This window comes from Vicugna pacos, chromosome 15 (genome assembly GCF_048564905.1).
Source record: "Vicugna pacos chromosome 15, VicPac4, whole genome shotgun sequence".
NCBI classification, from domain to species: Eukaryota; Metazoa; Chordata; class Mammalia; order Artiodactyla; family Camelidae; genus Vicugna; species Vicugna pacos.
Window position 1 is genome coordinate 51304500 of NC_133001.1, and position 22926 is coordinate 51327425.

The window sequence follows — 22926 nt, forward strand, 5'->3', positions numbered from 1 at the left end:
ATGCAGATCAAAGTAGCTTATGAGTACAGCAAATTTTTCTAACTACCTTCAAAACACAGGCAGGAAACAGGGCTTGGTTCTTCAAATGTGGTGGTATTTCAAATGCTAGACCGAGGTCTTTTCCTTAAAAAAAAAAAAAAAAAAGAGAGAGAGATTGAAACTATCAGAAAAGAACTTCCACACACTCGAACCACCAGATCTACCAACCCACCCTCCTATAAGGCCCTACGTGGCCCGGCCTCACCACCTCACTGACCTAAGATTCCACCACCTCCCCCCATGCTCAGTGTACTCCAGGCCCTCTGGCCGCCTCACTGTTCAAATACCCTAAGCACATGCTTTCACCTCAGGACCTTTACAATTACTGGCCCCTCAGCCTGAAAGGCTCTTCCAAGATATCCACATGGTTCACCACCCAACTCATTCATATTTCTACTCACATGTCACCGTATCAAAAAAGCCTTCTCTGACCACCACAGATCGCCATCACTCTCCACTTCCTGACCCCGATTTAGACACTCCCTCAGCACACCTGTTCCCACCTAACGGATCATGTATTTGTCTCTCCCTACCAGTAGGTAAGCCCACAGAAGTGCACGTATTTGTCTACTTCACTTTCTGCTCTATCTCCAGCACCTACCAGCATACCTGACGCGCAGCAAATGCTCAAGAAGTATTTGTTCAAAAGAAAGGCAGGGAGGGGAAAAAAATTAAAGAGGGTGAGGGAATTTAAAAAATCACAAATACTGGATATGTAACAAGATGATCCATAGAAAGCTTACCATTTTTGGAGAATTTGATATGCCCTTTATCAACATCTAGGTAACATCCAATGGTATCATGCATAGTGAATTCCTAGAAAACCAGAAAGTCAAGTGCTGTTAATAAAAAGCAAAATTGCAAATAAGGTTAAACGTTCAAATACAGCTGCATCCAAAGTATGTGTCGTGTTAATGTCTCAAAACAACTCCTTAAAATTCTAACGTAGACGTTAAAATGCCTGTTACAGCACGTCACATGTAACAGCAGGAGCACCGAACAGACTTTTCAGAATCAGCATGCTATCCAGGCCCTCCCACACTGCTGCAGATTCAGGTTACCAGAACAAGTGTATTTAGATTCACCACAATTCAAAGTAAGAAATGAGAACAGCCTGAGTATTAAAGTCAAAATCGTAATGGGGTGAAAACTGAAGACAACGTAATATACTCTGCAGAGGCTCATAAATGGGGTAAAAGAAAAATACTTATCTCATTTGATAACATTTCTTCACTTTAGTCCAAATCTGAACTTCCTGTGGAAAATTCACTTGAATTGAAGAATCATTTCTACACCCTCAGTCATGTCATGAGTGGTAAGTGAACATGTGCAAAAACTTACTAGGGCTACAAGTAAGTCATTAACACAACTCACCTCTCCGTAATTATCAAATTGTTTATTGTGAGATTTCTTTCCTGTTCCGCCAAAGCCAAATCCAAACTTGTCAGTACCTAAATTGTAAAAGTATTTTACATGTGTGGCAAGAATAAATATAAAGTTTTTTAAAAGCACGATAAAAGAAGTTTACAAACTGAAGATAACCTGAAGCATCTATGCAGCATCGTGCAATATTTATGAACACTAACTCTACTGACCTCACTCGTATTCTTAACCTCATTCCTCCTGATTTTATAATGTTGTAGTAACTACTTTTTGGTAGTTCAAATATTCTTTGGAACAGGGAGAATTATAAGCAAATTATTTCCACAGCTCTAAAATATAAACTTCAGTAAAGTTTATTATTTTGCTCCTCACTAAAGTAAAATGTTGAAAATCCGCAAACATAAATTGGTAAATCCAGTTTAGAAACACTTACCTAGGTCTAAGGAAGCCTGCATAGAAGACCACCCCACTCTGCATAATCCCTGGTCATGACAGGACACTTCATAGTAGTGTTTCCCTACGAGGGCAAAATATTTTTCTATATTATACACGTATGATTCATTTACTACAGAGCCAGTTTTCCACTGTTTCTGAATTACAATTTGTATGCTTCAAATGAAGAACTGTAGATCTTTTTGTAACATTAAAAATCTTATCAGCTCCTTGATTTAAAGCTATTTACAGCTCCTGTATTAACAGACAACCTTGGAAATGTACACAAGTATCAATGCTGTTTAAATACCTTTCGTTAATCCTTTAGTAGCTCTACATCCGTGCCATTCCTTTACTTCTCTGCTTTGACAACAAAGACCATCCGACCCAATTGCTGGATTTGAGGAAAAACACAGAAAACCGTATGAGTACAGATTATGTAAATCGCGCATTCTGAAAGAAGTATCGTTCAGCCTCACTAATGAGATCATTCCTTCACCTGCTGCAGTGTTCCAGCGACCGAGACGTGCTGATTCCCGAAGGCCAGCCGTCCCGTCCCCGTGAGTACCTGCTCCTGCTCAGCCCCTGCAGGGCCGTGGCTTATGTCGGGGACTAGTTTCTATACTGTTATCTGTTAACGAGGACAGGATTTTATCACGACGAGTCAAAAAAGGAATCCGCACGGCACCTTATCTGATCTGCACTAACGTTAGCTGTATCAGCAACACAGGTTGAGACCACCATTCTCTAGAGTCCTTTTATAAAGAAATGGGTACAAAGAAAACGGGCACAAGAAAGAAAGAAAGATGCAGCCCCCACTCATCTATACTTGCTGCTCTGATTTTACGCTTAAATTAGAGCTTGAGTGAATCCTAAACTAACAGGAAAACAGAAACCGCCTCTGGCTTGTTCTCCAACCCGTGGATCCAAAAACCACAAAGAGAAAGCAGGGAAAGTCTGAATAAACTTGCAGCTGTTATCTGCTAACATTAGGACTTTAAAAGATGACATTCTATATTATACATCGGTCAGTCACAGAGCTTCTTGGTGCTTTTTGGCTTTAAGTAAAGCATTTGGCTTTTGTCTACACTGGAAACTGTAACTTCCTTCCTGGTTGGGGCTTCCAATCATTTTCAGCACCTGAACGCAGAAGAAACTTTTTTAAAAAAGCACCTCATCACACATTTTCCTTCACTTACCAGAAATTATTCAAAGTATAAATCCTTACTCATATGGGTACATTATATGAAACTGAATTTTTTAAAAAGTTCTGACAATGGCAAATCCTTAACACTCTTGTATTTAAAATTCTTTATGTATATATGCATACGTAAACCTTTATATAAATTAGGTGCCACATGGTGGAGAGCAGTATGGGGTGGGCGGGTGGGTTGTTTTGTGCTTGATTCGTCACGCGTACTCTACCTTTGTCTGCATCCTGCTTTTCCTCTCATTGACACCTGGTGTCAATTCCTCCAAGTCAACACTATAGCTCTGACTTATTCTTCACAATGGTTATACAATAGTCCTTGGATGCACTCTAATCTTTGTTTACCTTCTAGCAGTAGCCTTTACTTGTTGGCAATTTTTAATATTACAAATAATGCTGCATCAAATAGCTTTGTATATATATGTTTGCACAGTGGCACTTCCATTCCAATGAGCTTGACCTTCCAGGAATACACGTATTTTAAATTTTAATAGGTAACGCCAAACTGCTTTCCGGAGAAGCATTAATTCGTAAGTCGGTTATCACTCTTTTGGATTCTTGCCAATCAGATGACTATAAACAACGTTCCATTTCCTGACTACCTGTAAACTTGACCTTTGCATGTTCACTGCCACTTGGGTTTGCTCTTCTGTGAATTGCCTGTTTGTATCCTTTGCCCATTTTCCTTATTGGTGGTTTAGCCCTTACTTACTAAAACAGGTAACACTTTACCTGCTGTCAACACAAGAGCCCCTTTCCAGTTTACAAGGATTCTTTATTTTTCATCAACATTGCAAATACTCTTCCTATTTTTTTTGTCTACTGACTTTCTTCTGTGATAGCTTTTCCATACATATATTTTTAAATTTTATACAAATTTACCTATTCTTCTACACTTCCTGAATTTTCTATTTGGTTTAGGAAAATTCCCCCAAAGTGGACATGTAGTTTTGTGTAGTTAAAGTTCATATATACATATATATATACACACACACACATATACATATGTACACAGATATATATAAGTCTTCAATACATACAGAATTTGTTTCTAATTATAAGTCAATTTTACATTGCTCCAGATGGATCAACTGTGCCAATACCCTTACTGAATAAATCACCCTTTTCCCACTGAAATAAAGTACTTTTATCTACATATTAGTTTCTCATATACCCTGGGATTTATTTCCATTCCATTCCACTGACTTATTTGTCTGTTCTATGTCAATACTAAACTATTTAACTGTAGAAACCATATTCTAATCTATGGTAAGTTAAATCTTCATTTATTATTCTTTTTCATAATTTTCTTGATATTTTCGGGTATTACTAAAAACAAGCTTTTGGATTACAGATGAGCTGCTAAAATCTATCCACTTACCGAAAGCAGATCCTCTATCATATGGGTTCATTTGCCATTTGTTGAGCACTAAGCAAATTAAAATAAGAAAAGTTACCCACAAATGTAATTTAAAGAACACTCCATAAAAATTAAAACAAATACTTTATATAATATCTTAATTCCTCTTGATTCAATGTTTTTACACATCATTTAACATTGCAGCTGTTTTTATGAAAGGCAAAACTGAAATTGAAAACTGAAAGATGTCAAAAATAATAATCACTGGCCCATCTAGGGTTAAAACCTCTTCTCCTCACTTGTTTCACTGACTTTATTAGATGGCGCTGATCTCTGTCATAACTCTGAGGCCACTGATAAAATGAAGTTTTGGTAACTAAACAAGCTGACTTCAATCATAATGGAAATAACCAACCAATGTTTCAGGATCTAATTATCATTTTATCATTATTAAAAGTCCTTTATCTTAAATAATTCAACATTACACTAAAAAATTACAACGTTTTTCCCTTCTTTTATGGAATCAGTGTTTTCCTTTTCTAAATCATTTCAGTAGTCTGGGTAATCAAAGAATCACGACTGCTAAAGTGAACTCTGCATGTTTTCAAGCCCAAGTTTCACCCAAGCTAGAAATCTTTTCTAGACTTTTTCTGGTCAAACGGCACCTAGCATCTGCTTGAACACTTTGAATGACGGAGAAGCAACTTTCTCTTGAGGTTCTCTCTTCCGTTGTGGGCTCCATCTAGCTACTAGGAATTAAGTTCAACAGAAATCTTCAACTAGACTATTTTTAATTAGTCCTGGTCTACTTCCTAGAACAATGATTCTCTCTCCAGATCCCTTCAATGATTTAACAATTATGCCATCTCCTTTTATACTTGTTTCTGCATGTTTAAAGACCTAGCTTCTTTACTCCTCACAGGACATGACGTTTGGAACCACAACCATTCTGGTTATCCTTCTGTGGAAGCATCCTCTTCCATCACCATCTCTCGTAAATGATGGCTTATAGTTGTTACAAGTTCTGAAACTATTTCAAAATAGGCTAATAGTCTAGTTTATATCCACTATCTCACAATCCATTTACAAATGAGTTCATTCTATAAACTGTGTAATATTGTTACTTTCATACTACTGAGAAGAATGCCAAGTTCACTCCACTTAAGCTTGTAATTTTGTCACAATCCTGTTTAGTGACTTAAAATATGGAATAAATTTTGTTAAAAATAACAAAACCATAGATTACTCAAGATAGAATGGAATTCAGAAACCATTTTTAAAAAGCAACATAATTTAAAGATGAGAAAATTGATGTAAGATTGTTCATGTCACAGACAGGACCTCAAACTCCATATAGACAGGACTAAAATAAGAAACTGACTTTAAAATATACACTTTTTTAACTTCCTGGTTTCTTCTTTCTTATCTTAAAGGAAAAAGCATGCCTCTTTTCCCTGTGGAAGGCAGTATTTTTCACCATCATGAGTTTTTATTCCATCAATTATTTGTAAAACCCTTCCTTAATACCTTGTAAAACAATGTATGAATCTACCTTTAATATTCTGCATAAAAAGTTATCAGCTTAAGAAAAATATTAAAATAACTAAATACAATTTCCAGAGTGCCAGTGTCTCCCCAAAGATGGCACCATCAGTATTTTAGGAGGAACAATCTCTCGGTGTTTATGCTCTAAATGACGTTTAGCATCCCTGGTTTCCAGGGCACCAAATGCCAATACCACCCTCCAGATACTGACAATAAAAACACGCACTCAAATCTCACAACTGGAAATGCCAAGAATGAGAGTTACTAATTTATACAAAAGGAAATTATTAATATGCAAAAATTACCCGAAGCACCAGTTTTAATTGTTGTTTTTCCTTTTTTGCCTTCCTGCTGGTCCTTCAGAGTTTCGTAAACTATCTGGATAACTGGAATACTGAAAGCCTAGCAAAGAATCAATAGGTCTCCACGTTAGTATTCAGATATTAACGACAGCTTAATAATCAATATAAATTACAGAAATTATGCATGCACCATAATCATACATATTCCTGACTGCTGCTCCAACTTGCCCAAACCCAAAATACCAGTAAGATAACACGAGTTGACTGAATAAGGGAGTAAGAGCCAGCTGACAGCGCAAAACAGTAACAATAGGGACCAACAGAATGAACCCAAGCTGAAAGGGATAAACATTCAGTCTGACAAACTGTTTCTCTACGTCAGGAGATCGGGCGATCAACCTCTGTTGGCAACTGCTTTATTACTCGAGCCACCACGTCAAAATTCCGAAGTGAGTATAAATACTAAAAGACCCTTCCTCCAAGAGTAACCTTCTCTAAGACCAATTTAAAACCATATTTTTAAAGCCATCCCCTGGTAGATCTCATTTCAGAATTAGCTGGCAAAAAAAATCACTCACCGTGGCAAGCAATCAATTTCTTACATTTTGGAAGGAAGTTATTTTATTAACTATTTTAAAGTATCACTGTTCAAACAAGTAAACATCAACTCTTGCAAAGTAAGTCAATTTAAGTTTATTACTTACACCAGTTTTTCCGCTTCCTGTTTCTGCAGCCTAAATGAAAAAACAAAGTTTTTGTCAGTTAAAGTCAAATTAACATACCATGTAGAAATCTTTAACAGTTCACTAGCTCGCTTTATTTTCACAATGCCTCCAATTATTCAAATGTCCCCAGTCAACTACTGCCAATCCTGCCACTTCTCTTCCATTCCCTCAAGAATCTGTTCTCCCTTTTCTTTGCCCATTGCTACAATTCCAAGCTAACCCCTCACCATTCTAACCTAGATTATGACAAAAGTACCCTAACAGTGACTCATCTCTCAGAGCCACACTACACGCTGTTACCAAATCAGCCTTCATTAAACACAATTCTAACCATGTATCACATCCTTAAACATTTCTGATGATTCCCTGCTCCCAACAAATACCCAAATTCTTTACCGTTGACACTTGAGAAAGGGCTCAAATAATCTTACCTACTGTATACCTCCCATCTTATTCCAAGTTACACCCCCACTCCAGACACACGTTTTATGCTGCCGTCTAACTGAACTGCTCTGGGACCATATCCTGCACTCTCCTACTCACTGTTTTTATTGACGTGCTGTCTACTTACAGAGCATTTTTCCTTTATCTTCCCTTGTCCAAAATCTACTTCCTCCAAGCAGAGCCCCTCACGATTCCTCAAGCAGAAAGGTAAGTGGACCCCTCATTGGAATCTTGTCATACTCGGCATTTCTCAGGCAGGTGCCACCTTCTGCCCATATGACATTTATCTGTGTACATGTCTACTGCGCTACTGGGTTTAGCTTCTGCAGGGCGGAGACCGCACCTTACTCACCTTTGTGTTCCCACAACTTCTACCTAATTACTTTGTATGTAGCATATGTTTCTTAAACGTTTGTGAATTAATAAAACCCATTTGGTGAAAATTTTTAAGCCGATGGAGCTCTTAAAGTGGGTTACAACAGCCCCAGAACTGTGTTTTCCCAGCTTCCAACCACCTCACCACATTTAAACGTACCATCAGCACATCACCTCCTCCTAGGATCAAGGGGATAGATTCAGCCTGGATATCAGTTGGGAGACTGAAAGAATCACATTTTGAAGAATTGTAGTTATTTAAAAAAAAATTACCTAAGCTAATTAAGTCATGTTAAACTATAAACCTAAAAGAGAAATTTATTTGGTAAATATATCGATCTTTTTCAGCTAAAAATATACTGGCGTTTAAAAAAGAAACTCTAATTCAGAGAATCGTAAGAAAAAACTGAATTTCACTCACCCAACTAGGCCCAAAAATATCTGATAAAATCACTAACTACTGTTGAAATTATAAAACGTTGTTACAGGGACATTCAAGCTTTAAAAGATGGTTGTACTTACAGCCAATCCATCTCCTCCACGGCTTGTGCAATCTCAGGCATAACACCCATCTCTGAAAGTAAAAATTAGTTTAAAAATCAACACATACTAAATTTAAATCATATTGCTCTTATTGTTCAACAGGTAAACAGGTTTGAAGTATAGCTCAGTTATACGGTATCTCCTGTGTATGGCACTGCTGACAGTATAAATTTTGGAGAAAGATTTGAATTCAAATCCAGGCTCTTAGTAGCAACGTGACCTCAGGCAAGCTATAAACCTACTTCTCTGCACAAAATGGAGCTAATGCTACTTACATGGTAAGAATACAGGACGAGTAAAGATAATCCTATGTAAAGCACCCTGCACGTGGTTGTCACTTAATACATAGTATCCACCAGTGTTTCCCTCCTATGACTGGTGAAAAACCTGCCAGAGTCGGAGAGAAGATTCTAGACCAGCACCTTGGTTGTTTCATCTAGAGATAATGTGGAAGTCCTGTGCCTTGGCTTTTTGAGGACCATGTGAATACCCTCAGCAATCTGAGGAAAATGACCAAGCAGGCAGAGAGAGCCCACATTTATAGGCAATCATAATCAGAACTCTGGTTAACTGAAAAGAGAGGGGCTGGTGGTGAAAACTTGAGTAATTAGAAATGTCAACTGGAGAACTACTCTGTTCTTAATTATTCACATATTTAAATGATTTACAACAAAGTGAATCCTAAATGAACAGATTGGGTTAATTTTTATCATTTCTCAAATGAACCGTAGAGGGTCCACATGGAATAGTCAGCTGTATTCCTTAAACCTCCTTTCCAAGTAAGAAGTGATCTTTATTTTAAATATGCATTTATAAAAATGTAATTTTTATTTATATCTTTACAAAAGTATATATTTCTATTTAAAAAATGAGCCACACTCAAATATATTCAAGCCCCAAAGATAACTAATTTGGAAATTTTCTATTTCTTGTAATCATTTGTGAAAAGGCATAAAATAAGTCTACAAACTGAATATATCCATTGCAAAAAATAGCTTTTCCTTTGCATCAGGTGAGAAGAATCATACCAGCAATGAATAATATATACAACGCTAAAATTTTATACAATAAACCAGTTAATATCAACATTGATGGCATGGGAAAGTATAAAAACTTTTTTCAAAAAGGAAGGCTCCCGTACCTCTAAATTTCCTTAGGAAAATCCACAGATTGAAAAACTAATCAAGATCTAAAGTTGTATAAGAATTGCCCCCAATAGAATCTAGGTGTATCCTTTGTCCTAAAATGCAAACTGCTTGAAAAAAGGGAGTGACAGTCTTATATATGCTGTATACATAATACTGCAAGCTGAAGTTGCTCATGAAACTGTTCTACTGCAAGAAGCAACCACAGACGGCTTTCAGCAAATTCCAGACAACTTTTTGCTCCGTTCTGGTCATGTTCTCTGCAGGTCTGCTTTGAAACTATAGTTTCTTTAAATATAACATTTTTAACACTTTAGGGAAAAACAGGAATAGTCACACTCTTTAATTCCACTTCTGTCTTTAATTTACATCAGACCCCTTCTAGTCTTTTCAACATTCCTGTAATTTGTGCAAGACTCCCAGAGAAGTGAACCAATAAAATGACAACCTGGAACTGGTCTACACACCTTGGCTCTCATTTGAGGAAAGAGCTGGGAAAAGAAAAACAGCTACCTGTCCGAGCAGATTTCCCCCAGCCTTTTATTAAATGTAACTAAAACGATCCAAAATCCTGTCTCGTGACTAAAAATGTGGAATTCCTTGTGTTCTTACAGGAGAAAAATGAAAGTACAATACTGTGTTACACCTGAAGTCATCTGAATAGGTTAAGAATATTAAAAAATAGTACGCCTAACTTGACATATATATTGCTATATAAATTTACCACTTTTAAAATACAAGGCTTATTGCAGCTCCATAAAACTGTGGATGTAAAAAGAAGAGGAAACAACTATTTCGTTATATAAGCCGCTTCAAATTTCTGTTTGGAATACAGGTGGGTATCATCAACAATTAGTAAAAATTTTCAAAATTTGTGATGGGCTCGTGTGCTCGCGGACACAGACGCCTTCCCTTTAGCTTCAATATTTGTTAACGTTTTTAAAATACCGCTTAAACAAATACCAGGTTTGGACCTGTAGTTTTGGAAGCGCCTGAGAAAATCAGACGCAGGATGGTCATTTTCAACTGACCCTCCCCGCGCCCCGCTGCTTCCTGGCCTGGACAACCCTCTATCAGGCGCGGGCAGTACAAGGTGCCCGAGCACCACTGCCACGTCAAGGGGCAGGAGGCCTGGGCTCCGGGAGCAGCTGCAGCAGCGCCGCCGCATCCGAGAGCCGTGGGCCCCCTGGCAAGACACGCGAGTGGAGACTGGAAGGCGACAGAGAAGAGAACGAGCACGGAGAGGCCGGGCCCGGCCAGCACCTGGAGGGAAAGGCACTCCCTGCAGCATCCAGGCGCAACGTCCGGGCCTCTCGCGCCTCCACTGGTCCCCCACCAGTGCAGGGATCGAGGGGTCCGCCGCGGACAGCTCCCTCCTGGACCGCGATGCACCTGTCCGCCCCCGCCCCCGCGACTCCCCGCCAGCCGGCGCAGGGCCGAGGCGTGGATCGGGCCCCCAGCCCCAGCTCCGCAGACGCACCGGAGAAGGCCGCCATCTTCGCCCCGTCCTCCGCGACTTCTCTCGCTCCCTTCCTCCCTCCCTCCGCTCCGACAAGCTGCGCGGGAGCGGCGCGCGCTTCCGGTCTCCCTCCCCGCGGCTTGCCGCTCTCCAAGTCCGGGCAGGAACCCAGCCCGGAGAGAATGGTTCCGGGCCCCACAGCGCGGACTCAGTTCAAATGCACTTTGCCTAAGAAGCCAGGAGCCGTCGTCATTAGCTGTGCCCAGAGTTACCATTTACCTAGAGCATGCTATGTGTCATCTGGACCACTCTTGCACATATAAGGAAGCAGACGTTACGTGGAGAAAAGCGAAACCCTCAGGCAAGATGTTTTAGATAGAGGTGAAACTATAACTTCCGGAGCCATGCTCCCTGGGTTTGAATTCTAGACACTTGCTGGTTGCATAATCTTGAACAAGTCTGGGCTTCAGTTTACTCATTTGTGAAATAACCAGGAATAACAGTACCTATTTCATAGGATTGTTATGAGGATTGAATAAAATAGGTAAAGCACATACAACAGTGCATAGCATGTGTTAGCTCTGTCATTACCATTACATGTGACAGGATTCACCTGAAGTTCCAAAAGTCAAGGACAATCACCTCCAGGGGGCCTCATTCACATTAGTCCATGTTCTCATTATAATTTGTATAAATTTAAATAAATGATACCATTGAGAGTTATGCAGTGTAGCAGTTCTGAATAGATGCCACGTACCCCATTTTCTTCCTCTCTCAAGGGACAAGGCATTTTCCAGGGGACTAGTCAGACAACTTTTGATCTTAGGAGTTTGAGAAGGAGAAGGCAGGCTTTGAGATGCTGTGGCCAGAAGACCCCAAAGCAGCCGGGCAGGAATAGAGCCAGAGGGGAGAGAAGGCAGCTGTGGAAGCAGACCACGTTCCTAACAACTGTCCAGAAACATGTGTGAGTTTTTCCCCCAGGGATAACTCGGCTTGTGGAGAGTGGACTTGAAGCTCTCTTCAAAGAGAATATGTCCCAGGGAGCTGCCTGGAGAAGCTAAGTGATACACAGAGAGACCCCCAAAGGACCCTGTTTTATTCATACCTTTTAACCAGAGGACAGATATCACCTGCTTAATGTGAGTTGCACTTGGAGGATACATACCAGCAGAAGAATCTCCAAGATACCAAACAAAAAGTACCCTTGAGCGAAAAAATCGACCTTGGGCATGATTGATCCAGAGAGCACCGGAGTCAGATCACACGGGCACCAGATAAAGGTGGATCTCTCCCCGACTAGATTTTACCCCTCCCCAAGGGTCATAAACAGCAGCTCATGGGGGGGGGGGTGCAGAAAAGAGATTGATCACACCCTTTACCACACTGCCAAACTGGGGAGGGAGGAAGCTGTAATTTTGGTTAAAGTTGTGAATTTTGATCATAACACTGGACCCAATAGTTTCATTACAGAAATCAGACTAAAATTGTGATGAAAATAACGGGGCAGATTTTCATTATCTGGGAGTGACCAGAAGAATTCTGGAAGATGCTAGAGACCCCATCTAGGTCAGGGGAAGAAATAGCCCCCAGAGCTCATTTTATTTTTATATATATGTATATATGTGTGTGTGTATATATATACACACACACACATATATGTATATATATATATATATACACATGTACACATATATACATATACACACATTATATATACATGCGTATAATTACTATATGTGATATATATATATATATATATATATATATATCATATATAGTAATAATGCCATCAGTAATGTGAATTGGGACATAACGTTATTGGCTCCCCTCCTTGGCAGGTAGGACAAGGCTAGGCAAAGAAGTGGCAGGCAACCCCTTCACCAAACCAAGAGATGAATGATGGATATCGCCAGTCCAGTATCCTGCTGGTCCACTCTCCTCAAAACAGGCTGATTAAATGGGCACCTACTAACAGTCCTGGAATCCTTGCCTGGTGCCAGAAACCCACCTGTGTAAATCATTAGGCAGGAAGATAACCACCACTAGGTGGCGCCAAACTGCAGCTGAGCCAGGTAGAGATTGAACTGGACTGAACTCCCAGCTGGGACTTCTTCCTACAGCTGCACCCCCCACCCCTGTTGCAATATTTTATGTAATTGGATCTTTTGGACCTATAGCCAATCATGATATGGTGCAATTGTGCTGTATTATCCAGGCACCCAGAGAAATAATGCTATGTATTTTCAGGTAAGCTGTAATATAGGTTGTTGCAGAACAAATAGTTTTGCAATTGCGAAGGCGAGTCTAAGAAATAGGCCCTTGGGATACCCAGGCCCTTAATACTGTAGAGAGGATGGGCCCCGTGAAGACTCTGTGGACTGGTGACCCAGAAGCCACACACAGTCCCCTTCCCCTTGCCTTTCTCTATTCTACAGCCTGGGGAAAAGGTCGAGGGGAAAGTGGCCTTTCCAGACTCCCTTGTCAAGAGAGGCAGCATGAGATCTGGTTCTGCCTGGACAGATGTAAATGGAAGTCCCTTTTTAAAAAGGAAAAAGCTCTGACTGGCATTTACGCTTTGCCTGGAAAAGCAGCAATGAACCACGGGGAAGAAAGCTTCACACTAAGGCTTTTGAAGCAGAAAATAGGAGGAGATTGGGTCCGTGATGATGGTGGTGAGCTACGTTACCAGACCAGTTCTGTCTGCCTCGGGACCTCTTGCAGCTGGAGAGTACCTTACACAGTTGAACCACTCTTCATTCTCTTTCCCTTTTTTTTTTTTTTCTTGTTCTTTTTGTTGGTGTTCTTTTTGTCCGTTCTCTCACGCTTGCCGCCCAACCCATTCCTAACAGGTACAGAAGAGAAAGGAGATGGCACATTCATCAGCATAGATTTTGTATCATGAATCACGCAGAAAGTTTTTTTCTTCAAATGTTCTAGAACAGAGCAATAAGAAACCTGTGGATGAGAAACATTGCCTGCCCTATCGGTAAACAAAGGATGTAGCAGCCAGCAAGCCAGCAGCCACTGCAGCTGCCCCTGAATGTGCACCCTGAGGGGATTCAGGATGGAGAGAAGAAGGATACTGGCCCTAGAGAGTTAGGTTGCAGATCAAAGGAATGATTTCAATAAGACCAGACTCTTGCATCTTCCCATACATAGAAAAGTGCTAAATTTATTAACTTGAGATGTCTGCTTTTCTTTAATTAGCAGTAATCTTTTGAGGTTCTGACTACTTGGTTTTTGTTCAAAAACTCCTGTATATCCCTGGCTCCTCCCTTACCTCTTCAGAGCAGTCCCTCAGAGCTATCTGAGAGGCTGTATTCCAGGCTTAAGTCCTCAGAGAGTCTGCCCAATAAAACGTAATTCTCAACTTTCAGGTTGTGCAATTCTTTTTTCAGTTGACAAACCTATTGTGGCTTCAAGGTGAAGGAGACATTTGGCTTGAGTCATGAAGGCACCACCAAAAACCGCTCTTGAATAGAACACTTCCTTACCACCCAAAATGAAGATGAAATGTACCACATGCAATGGTGGAAGTGACCCTGAACCCAGCCTCCAGAAGGCAAGTCAAATCAGGTCGTTTACTTTGTCCTTTCTTTGACATCCAACTGCACTCCTCTGGCCTTATTCTGGCACCTTCTGGGCCCTAAGTCCCCAGTTTCTAAGGATCCAGCCACCAAGAAGGAAGCAGCAAAAGAGAGTTGTTATAATGTAAAAGAAGTTGATTTGAAAATGCAATATTTTCATAGGATCCTGGGTTCAATCCCCAGTGCCTCCTCCAAAAAATACATAAATGCAATATTTTCATTACATAATCTCCCACCGGCAAAGTCCATCCTCACAATGCATCATACAAACCACTCATCATTCTACACAGGTCACTGCAACTTCTCCCTCCTCAAATTCCACACAGGAAGTTTACCCTCAGATCCACATGTTAGGAGACCAAAGGACTTGAGAGTACTTGCTCTGGATCCTGAATTCAGCTGTGAGAGGATGTGGCCAACCTTACCATCAGGCGACTCTCTCCACTTTAATACAGCTCTTGGTTGGTAAGACTCCTGGTTCCACCCTCCTTGGGACGACACACACCAGACCACCGCCCCCACCATGTCTAGCCTCCTGCTTCCTTCCAGCTTGATGCCTGGCATCTCTTTACCTTCTAGCATCTCAGACTATGTACAGTTCCTTGCCTACAGCAGATTGCCTCTCACTACTGTGTATTTTCTTATGCTGTTTGCTTTCCCGAGAATAGACTTCCCCTTTTAGTTTCAGTTGTCTATTGCTGCATAACACCCCCAAACGAGTACAACAACCAATTTATTGGTCATGATTCTGAGTCAGGCGTCTGGGCAGAGCTTACCTGGCTGGTTCTTCTGTTTCTCATGGCATTACCTGGGGTCTCTCACTCAACTGCATTCAGCTGGCGGGCTGGGCTGGCAGATCTGAGAAGACCTCAGTCTCCTGGGTGGTGGCTCTCTCCCTGTGGCCAACTTGGACCTTCTCCCAGCAGGGTTAGTCCCAGGAAAGACAGACTTCCTACATGGTAGCTGGGCTCCAGGAGGACTGGCCCCCAAATAGAAAGCAGAAAGTGCATATCTCTTAAGTCAGCCGTGGAAAGCACAGAGTGTCACTTCTGCCAAATGCTATTGGTCAACACAAGTCACATGACCAGCACAGCCTAGATTCATGAGGAGGGGACATAGGCTCTCTTTTTTTTAATCTTTTTTTTTTAATTGACGTACAGTCAGTGTACAATGTTGAGCCAGCTTCTGGTGTACAGCATAATGTTTCAATCATACATGTACATACATATATTCATTTTCATATTCTTTTTCATTACAGGTTACTACAAGATATTGAATATAGTTCCCTCTGCTATACAGTAGAAACTTGTTGTTTATCTATTTTATATATAATAGTATCTGCTAATCTCAAACTCTTAATTTATCCATTCCCACCTCCTTCTTCCCCTGGTAACCATAAGTTTGTTTACTATGTCTGTGAGTCTGTTTCTGTTTTGTAGATAAGTTCATTACTGTCTTCTTTTTTCTTTTTTTAGATTCCACATGAGTAATATCATATGGTATTTTTCTTTCTCTTTCTGGCTTCCTTCACTTAGAATGATGATCTTCAGTTCTGTCCATGTGGCTGCAAATGACATTATTTTATTTTTTATGGCTGAGTAGTATTCCATTGTACAAATATACCACAGCTTCTTTATCCAGCCATCTGTCAATGGACATTTAGGTGGCTTCCATGTCTTGGCTATTGTATATAGTGCTGCTATGAACACTGGGGTGCATGTGTCTTTTCAAATTAGGTTCTACCTTTTGGATGCAAGGAATAGCAAAAGGTTTGAAGGCATCGGTAATAAACCACAACTATCTTCTTGGCAAACTCCTAATTGTTATTCAGATTCACCTGCAACATGCAGCAAATCCTGCTTGATGCTAATCCCGAGCTAACAGATACTGCTAGTTTGCTCCAATGTTTATTTCTCTTTTTCCTTAAATTTTTTTATGTTAAGTTGGACCTTTGGCTTCCTAGAATAACGACCCTACTTCCCAGCCCCGCAGTTGCCAGATATGGCTATCTGCCTGTGTTCTGGCCCATGGCATAGAAACAGATATGCCCTTAATGGAGCTGGTGCATCTGTCTTGCTCTTCCTCCATCCTGTTGCTGGAATGGGGCTGCAATGGCTGGGGCTTGAGCAGCCATATTGGACTATGAAAAAAAAGCCATATATTGAGGATGGCAGAACAATAAGAGAGAAGCTTGAGTCCCTGGCATCAACTAGCACCATACCAGCCAGAACTGGGACTTCAGATTTCTTACATGAGAGGAAAATAAACATCTGTCTTCTTTGTTTGGGGTTTTCTGTCCCTAACAACCAAACCTAATCCTAATTTATCTAGCCAGGGTGCAGTTATCTATTGCTACAAAACAAGTTACCCCCAAATTTAGTGACTTAAAACAGTAAACATTTATTATTGCTCACAGTTTCTGTGGAGTGGGAATTCAGGGGCAGCTCGGCTGGGCACGTCCACTTGGGGCTATTCTTGCTGTTGTAGCCAAGCTGCTGGCCGGGATTGCAATCACCTTGTAAAGGTCGCTCGCTCTTGTGACTGCGTGGCAGTTAGCAGGAGGCCTCTCTTCTCCACAGGGACCACTTCCAGGGCTGGCAGAACGTTTTCATGATCTGGCTGCTGGGGCCTCCCACACCCCTCCCTTGCCACTGAAATCAGCAATCCTGTAGAACAAAGCAGAGTGAGTGATATCATTTATGGTCTAGCCATCAAAGTCACACTATCACTTCTGCCATATCTTACTAGTCACAGAGGCCTATTCAGTGTTGGAAACACACAAAGGCATGAGTACCGGAGACAAGGATCACTGGGGGGCCAGCTTAGAGGCTGCCTTCCACAGCCCCTGCTTCCCTAGAAGACCCCTTATTTGTTCAAGTAGCAGGTGGTAATCTTCCAATACCAGGAAAAAAAGCATGTTCGTCCAGCATCCTCTGGGATAAATCATGTTCCTTCTAAACCAGCCATTGTTTTCATTAAGTTTGTTGGCTTAGCTCACCCTGTTTTTCACAGTTTACCTGACTCAGAGAGCAGTTTGGAGAGAGGGAGGCTCACATTTAAACATCCTCTTTTTTTTTTTCCCCTCTGAATTTCCTACAGCTTCTGAGCTGAGCAACAATCATTGAATTTTATGCTTTTGTCAAAATAAGCTGTCAGAAACTGGTCCAGATCTATTAGAATGCAACATCATTCTGCCTGCCCCAGCGTTCACCTTATGGTGCAGGGACCAGAGGGGGCCCAGCAAACAGACATAAATCCAGAGATCTATAACTCTCTATCCCCTGAGGAAGTGGCCATAAAGTCCATCACTCCAGATATATGGGAAGCAGGAGACAAAGGACAGCTCGGATGAGTTTCAGAGGGACTGTAAAACAGAAAAAGAGATCTCACTAACGGTGTCGGTCTCATTATAAGCAAGCCAGGCAGGGACACGATTTACAGCTGGGTGCTGACTGGCCGGCAGGCATGAATTGCCCTCCCTCCCCAACGCCTGCCACTCTGAGCGCTCGTCAGCCCCTGCGCTGGACGCTGATGGCTCCTGGGGAAGTGGTGCCATACTTGGAGTCTGAGTAAGAGAATGTGGCCTGGAGGTTCTGGGTGTTTAAGAACAGACTGTGCACCAGACAGATATTCGGAATCCAGATGCCCAGAACCTGCCAGGACCCCTGAGTTCCATTACCTGCCGAAGAGACCCATTCTGCAGCTGCAGCCAGGGTGCAGGCTTGCTTTCCCAGCCCCCCTCCCACGGGCCTTGCTTCACTGCACTTTCTTCCTATCTGTGAAACTGATCCTTTGTTCCCAAGATCTGTAATTTTTTATTTAAAACAGACTGAAATGAGACCACTTGCTGTATTTAATGAAGCAGGGGGTGGTAAAAAGGATGGTCAAGACTTCTTTAAAATGCCTGGAGAAAAGAATTCTGAGTATGGAAATGTCTACTGCCTGGTCATAGGTTCCCATGATGTGGCAATAATGAGACTGGGAATTCGTGAAGCCTCCCTCAAGTGTAGCTCTGAATAGTGATGTTCCAGTTACTATGGCTGCATGACAAATTCCCTGAAATGTCGTGGCACAAACCCTGCCTTTGTCACGCTCATAGAATCCATGAGCTTACAGGGCACAGCAGGAATGGCTTAGCTCTGTTTCTTAACAATTAGCATCTCAACGGAAATACTTGAAGGCTAGGGGGTAGAATCATGTGAAGGTTCCTCCACTCACAAGACACAGTTGATGCTTGTGTTGCATAAACCCTCGCTGGGGTTGTTCGCCAGACGTGGCTTCTCCGTGTGGCCTGGGCTTTCTCGGAACGTGGTGGTTGTATTTCCAAGGCAGCATCCCAAGAAACCTGTGTTCTTTAATGACCAAGCTTCAGTGGTCAAGCAGGGTTGGGTCACTTCCTCCTCATTCTAAGTGAGGCAGTTACCAAGGTCTACCAGGTTCAAGGGGATCATAGATCCCACCACTTAAAGGGGGAATGTCAACATTTTATTGTAAGAAAAGATTGTGGGACTGGGTATAAATTGTCATGGCCATGGATTAGAGCTCTCCACAGACATAGAACGAATAGGATGTGTAGATGTAGAGAAAGAGATTTATTTTAAGAAATTGGCACAAGCCATTAAGGAGGTTGGCAAGTTCAAAATCTACAGGGTGGGCTGTCAGACTGGAGAACCAGGAATTGCTGATAATGCAGATCAAATCAAAGGCTGTCTGCTGGCAGAATTTCCTCTTGCTTGGGGGAGGTCATCAAGCCATCAACTGATTGGACAAGGCCCAACTTTACTCAGACAAACTGATACATAAAATTAACCATCACAAGTCCACCCCTTGTCAACTTAGCACCCATATATATCTCCTTAAATCATGCTAATCTCCAAATAAAGATGTTAGAGCAGGCAGATAGCTAAATATGAGCAGAGAAGGGGGGGTCACGGGCCAAATGGCAGGAAACAAACATCTTGTGAACAACCAGGGTCCTTGGGCCGAGAGAGGAAAGCAGGAACCTCCAGACTAATAGTAAACCACATATTTTGGGGTGGAAAATGTCCTGGAGGCAGACAAAGACAGTTGGGAAAAGGCAGGACTCTCTGGCATCTGAAATGTAACCTTTTGCTTATCATGCCCTCATTACAATATAATTAGCCTTGCAGATAAGTGGTACCCATCACACACCAATGCCGTGACACTTCCGGTCTGGATTAAATAAGGACAAACTTCCCTTCTCCCCTCAGGAAGGTGGCACTGGGATGAACATCAGCGAATATGACCCCAAACCCCTCCCTCTCCAGTGAATATTCTGCTCGTTCATTTTTACACCTTATGTAACCAGCTTGCCAAAGAAACAGGGCCGGTACTCACCTGAGTCCGTCTGCTCTCCCCTTGAAAGCATCCTATCTATTGTTTAATAAATCCTTACTTTACTTTCTTGACCTCTGTGTCTCATCTCTGAATTCCTTCTGCAGTGAGACAAGAACCTACTTCTACCTAACATGGTACAACTATCCTGTGCACAACTGAAAACTAACTAACGAGGATGCAAGGTCCTTGCATGATGTTTACTCTTCTTGATATCTTGTAGCTTGAATACCATGATGTAAAGTTATCAATACTTAAATATGGCATAAAGTAAATACACCTTATGTTACATGATAAAGGCATAAGAAAGGGAAGGAAATAAAGCTATTTGCCCTATGTGTGTAAATATATATATATATCTCCCACATTCATAACAAAATAAGGAAGAAACACTCATGACAGTTATAGTCCACATTTCTGAAACTGTTCGTGTGGTTGTAGCTGGTATTTGTAATTACCTTCTTCCCCTACCCATCACATACTCCCATGCCTTTGTGCTTCACGCCACTTCAACCACAACAGCCTACTGATTACAGAGACCAGTCCTGTTCCATGTGGAGGGAAATACCAAGGTGTGGATACAAGGTGGTCAGGATCATTGGAGGGAAATTTTGGGGAGGGAAATTTTGGGGATGGACTACCACACCTGGAAATAAAAAATATTTCTCCATTTTTCAGACGTCAAGTTCAAATCCTAAAATGGACAGAAATCAGGTGAAAGAGTTTGCACCTGAACTAGATCAGGGAGGACCGTGTATGTCAGATTAAGAAGACCTGGTAGATCAGCGGCTCTCAGCCTCAGTGTGCATCCAAATCACCTGGAGGGCTTGTTGAACTGCAGATGTGGGGCCCTCCTCCCCAGAGTTTGATCCAGTGGGTCTGGGGTTAAACCTTTCATTTGCATTTCTCACAAGTTCCCAGCGATGCTGGTGCTGCTGGCCTGGGACTTTAGTGTGAGAACCACTGTTGTGCGTGAAGCAAATTTTAAGCAAGACAGTGACATGATCAGTGCTGAAAGCCTGTTAATGGTGCCTACACAAGTCCATGCTTCACAAAATCACCAGAATTATATAAAATAAAAATCTGATCATGATTCATTCCTCGTCAGCTTCATTGAATCTGTCTTCTGTGGGTGAATATTTCCACTGTGGGTTTCCACTGCAGGCAACTCAAGGGTAAACTAAAGGACTCGACCCTAATTTCATTACAACAGCAGTGAAAAAAAAATCATAGCTCATGAATGATCTGTTTATTGAGAGAAATTTTCCTTGAGCCTATCTTATTTTGCTGGAGAAAATAAGTGATTTCCTAAAGTTACAATCTCCCTTTTAAGCAAAAAGGGTTAATCTGTCACAGTGTCAACATAACCATGAATAATTCATGGAGTCAATAAAAATGTATTCAGAGCCTTCCTTCAAGCTGGGTTTACAGAGATTAAAAAGCCATTGTCCCTGTCCACAGAGAATCACAGCATTTTGGTTATGTAGTTGCCTTTTGAAGTTTTGAATTACTGGGGTTATTTGAGGCTCCCTAGGCATCCCCGGTCTGGGCATGTGAATGGCAGTCATCACTGGAACATGAAACGTTGTAATTTCACTGGTCTTGTTCCCAGTCAATGACACGTGACCCTCAGTCATTTTGTCAGCTCCCCTACCAGATATTTCTGGGGAGCCCCAGAGGCATTTTAAACATGTTGGCAAATAAGCCCATTCCTTTTGGATACTGCTGGTCGCCGGCTCTCAGAGCCGTGTCTGTGCGCCTGTGAGCTGCTCGGCTGTTGGTGGCAGAGCTGGGGAGAATGCCTCCCCCTTTGTGTCTCCCACTGTGAAGTTCAGTGTTTCATTCCAGCAAATGTATCAGACAAGACGTCCTGAAAGATTCTCACAAACACCAAGAGTGCTGGCTAAAATGTAGAAACAAATACACAACTTTGAAAATGAATGGATGAGTCTGAGAGAAAGTAAAGGACACCTCGAGTCCCAGGAACAAGCAGGAGAACCCCCAGAAGAGGCAGGCAGCGCGGCTACCAGCTGCGGCAGGGGCGGGGCTCTGACTTCACCAGCTGCGGCAGGGGCGGGGCTCTGACTTCAGGGCTGATGTGGAGGTGGGTGGGGTGGGTGGGGGCGCTGGGGTCAAAGCCTTGGGCCTGTGAAAGGAGGGGAGTTGGATCACTGATCGCCTTACGTAAAGGCAGGACCCAGGAAGAGCTACACAATTAAAAATAAATCTCATAAAACGGAGGCAGACAGCAAATAAATTTGTCTGCCAGGCCTGGAATGTAAGTGGATGTAAAGGTCTCTTTTGAGAATTTGTGACCACAGTCTGACCCTCTTGCAAGTTTGGGGGCTGAATTTACATTATTTGTAACATCTGAAATATAGAACCTTAGTCCCACAGGTGATCTGCAAAAATGAAGGCAAGTCTTCCCAGGGCGAGGGCACCCTCTTAACCCAGGCCTCCAAAAAATGCTCACAGGTGGTATTCAAGGCACATGAGTGATCGATAACACACATACACACACACACTACATAAAGAAACAAGCACCTTGAAAAAGAGTCAGCAGGGACAAAAAAATCCTTAAAAACTTCAAGTGTTTGAGGGAGGGTATAGCTCAGTGATAAAGTGTATGCTTAGCATGGACAAGGTCCTGGGTTCAATCCTCAGTATCATCATTAAAAAAAAGTTAATATAAATAAATAAACCTTATTACCTCCCACACCCCCCAAAAAACAAAAAACAAAACTAAATAAAAATATTTTAAAAAGTAGTATCAGAAATATCAGGCTGAGAATATGAATTACGTTTGATGTGTTTCTAAAAGCAGGAACTGAAGCATAAATAAGAAATAATAATCCAACTAAATGACCAGTGTATTTGAATTTTAAAAAGAACTTCTAGAAATAAGATTATCTATAATAATTGATCTGAAAAACTGAGTGAAAAGATTAAATATAGACGAAGCTGACAAGTGAACTAGCAAACTGAGAGATATGAAGGCATTATACTGAGTACAGAACAGAAA

General features: G+C 41.6%; 1 protein-coding gene and 1 long non-coding RNA gene across 4 annotated transcripts in view; one reads left to right on the forward strand and one right to left on the reverse strand.

The window, feature by feature from the left end:
* DDX1 (DEAD-box helicase 1) overlaps positions 1-11089 on the reverse strand; it is a 31311-nt gene extending 20222 nt beyond the window's left edge. The window contains exons 1-11 of one of the 2 annotated variants that reach the window (XM_072938184.1): positions 10984-11089; positions 8338-8389; positions 7976-8039; positions 6976-7005; positions 6275-6371; positions 4446-4493; positions 2165-2248; positions 1856-1939; positions 1414-1490; positions 783-855; positions 47-123 (exon numbers count right to left, since the gene is read on the reverse strand). In XM_072938184.1, coding sequence (XP_072794285.1) covers positions 47-123; positions 783-855; positions 1414-1490; positions 1856-1939; positions 2165-2248; positions 4446-4493; positions 6275-6371; positions 6976-7005; positions 7976-8039; positions 8338-8389; positions 10984-10999 — 702 coding nt within the window. In that variant the 5' untranslated portion in view covers positions 11000-11089. Of the gene's footprint in view, positions 1-46; positions 124-782; positions 856-1413; positions 1491-1855; positions 1940-2164; positions 2249-4445; positions 4494-6274; positions 6372-6975; positions 7006-7053; positions 7162-7975; positions 8040-8337; positions 8390-10983 lie in introns of those variants that run through there. The other variant, XM_072938185.1, reaches the window with a different exon arrangement.
* Positions 7059-20957, forward strand: LOC140685778 (uncharacterized). 2 transcript variants are annotated; one of them, XR_012059207.1, is made up of 4 exons: positions 7059-7647; positions 8461-8636; positions 14361-14524; positions 20583-20957. It is a non-coding gene; the product is annotated as an uncharacterized lncRNA (long non-coding RNA). The 2 variants fall into 2 exon arrangements; XR_012059208.1 differs by lacking the exons at positions 14361-14524; positions 20583-20957 and adding an exon at positions 9878-10197.
* The last annotated feature ends 1969 nt before the right edge of the window (positions 20958-22926 follow it).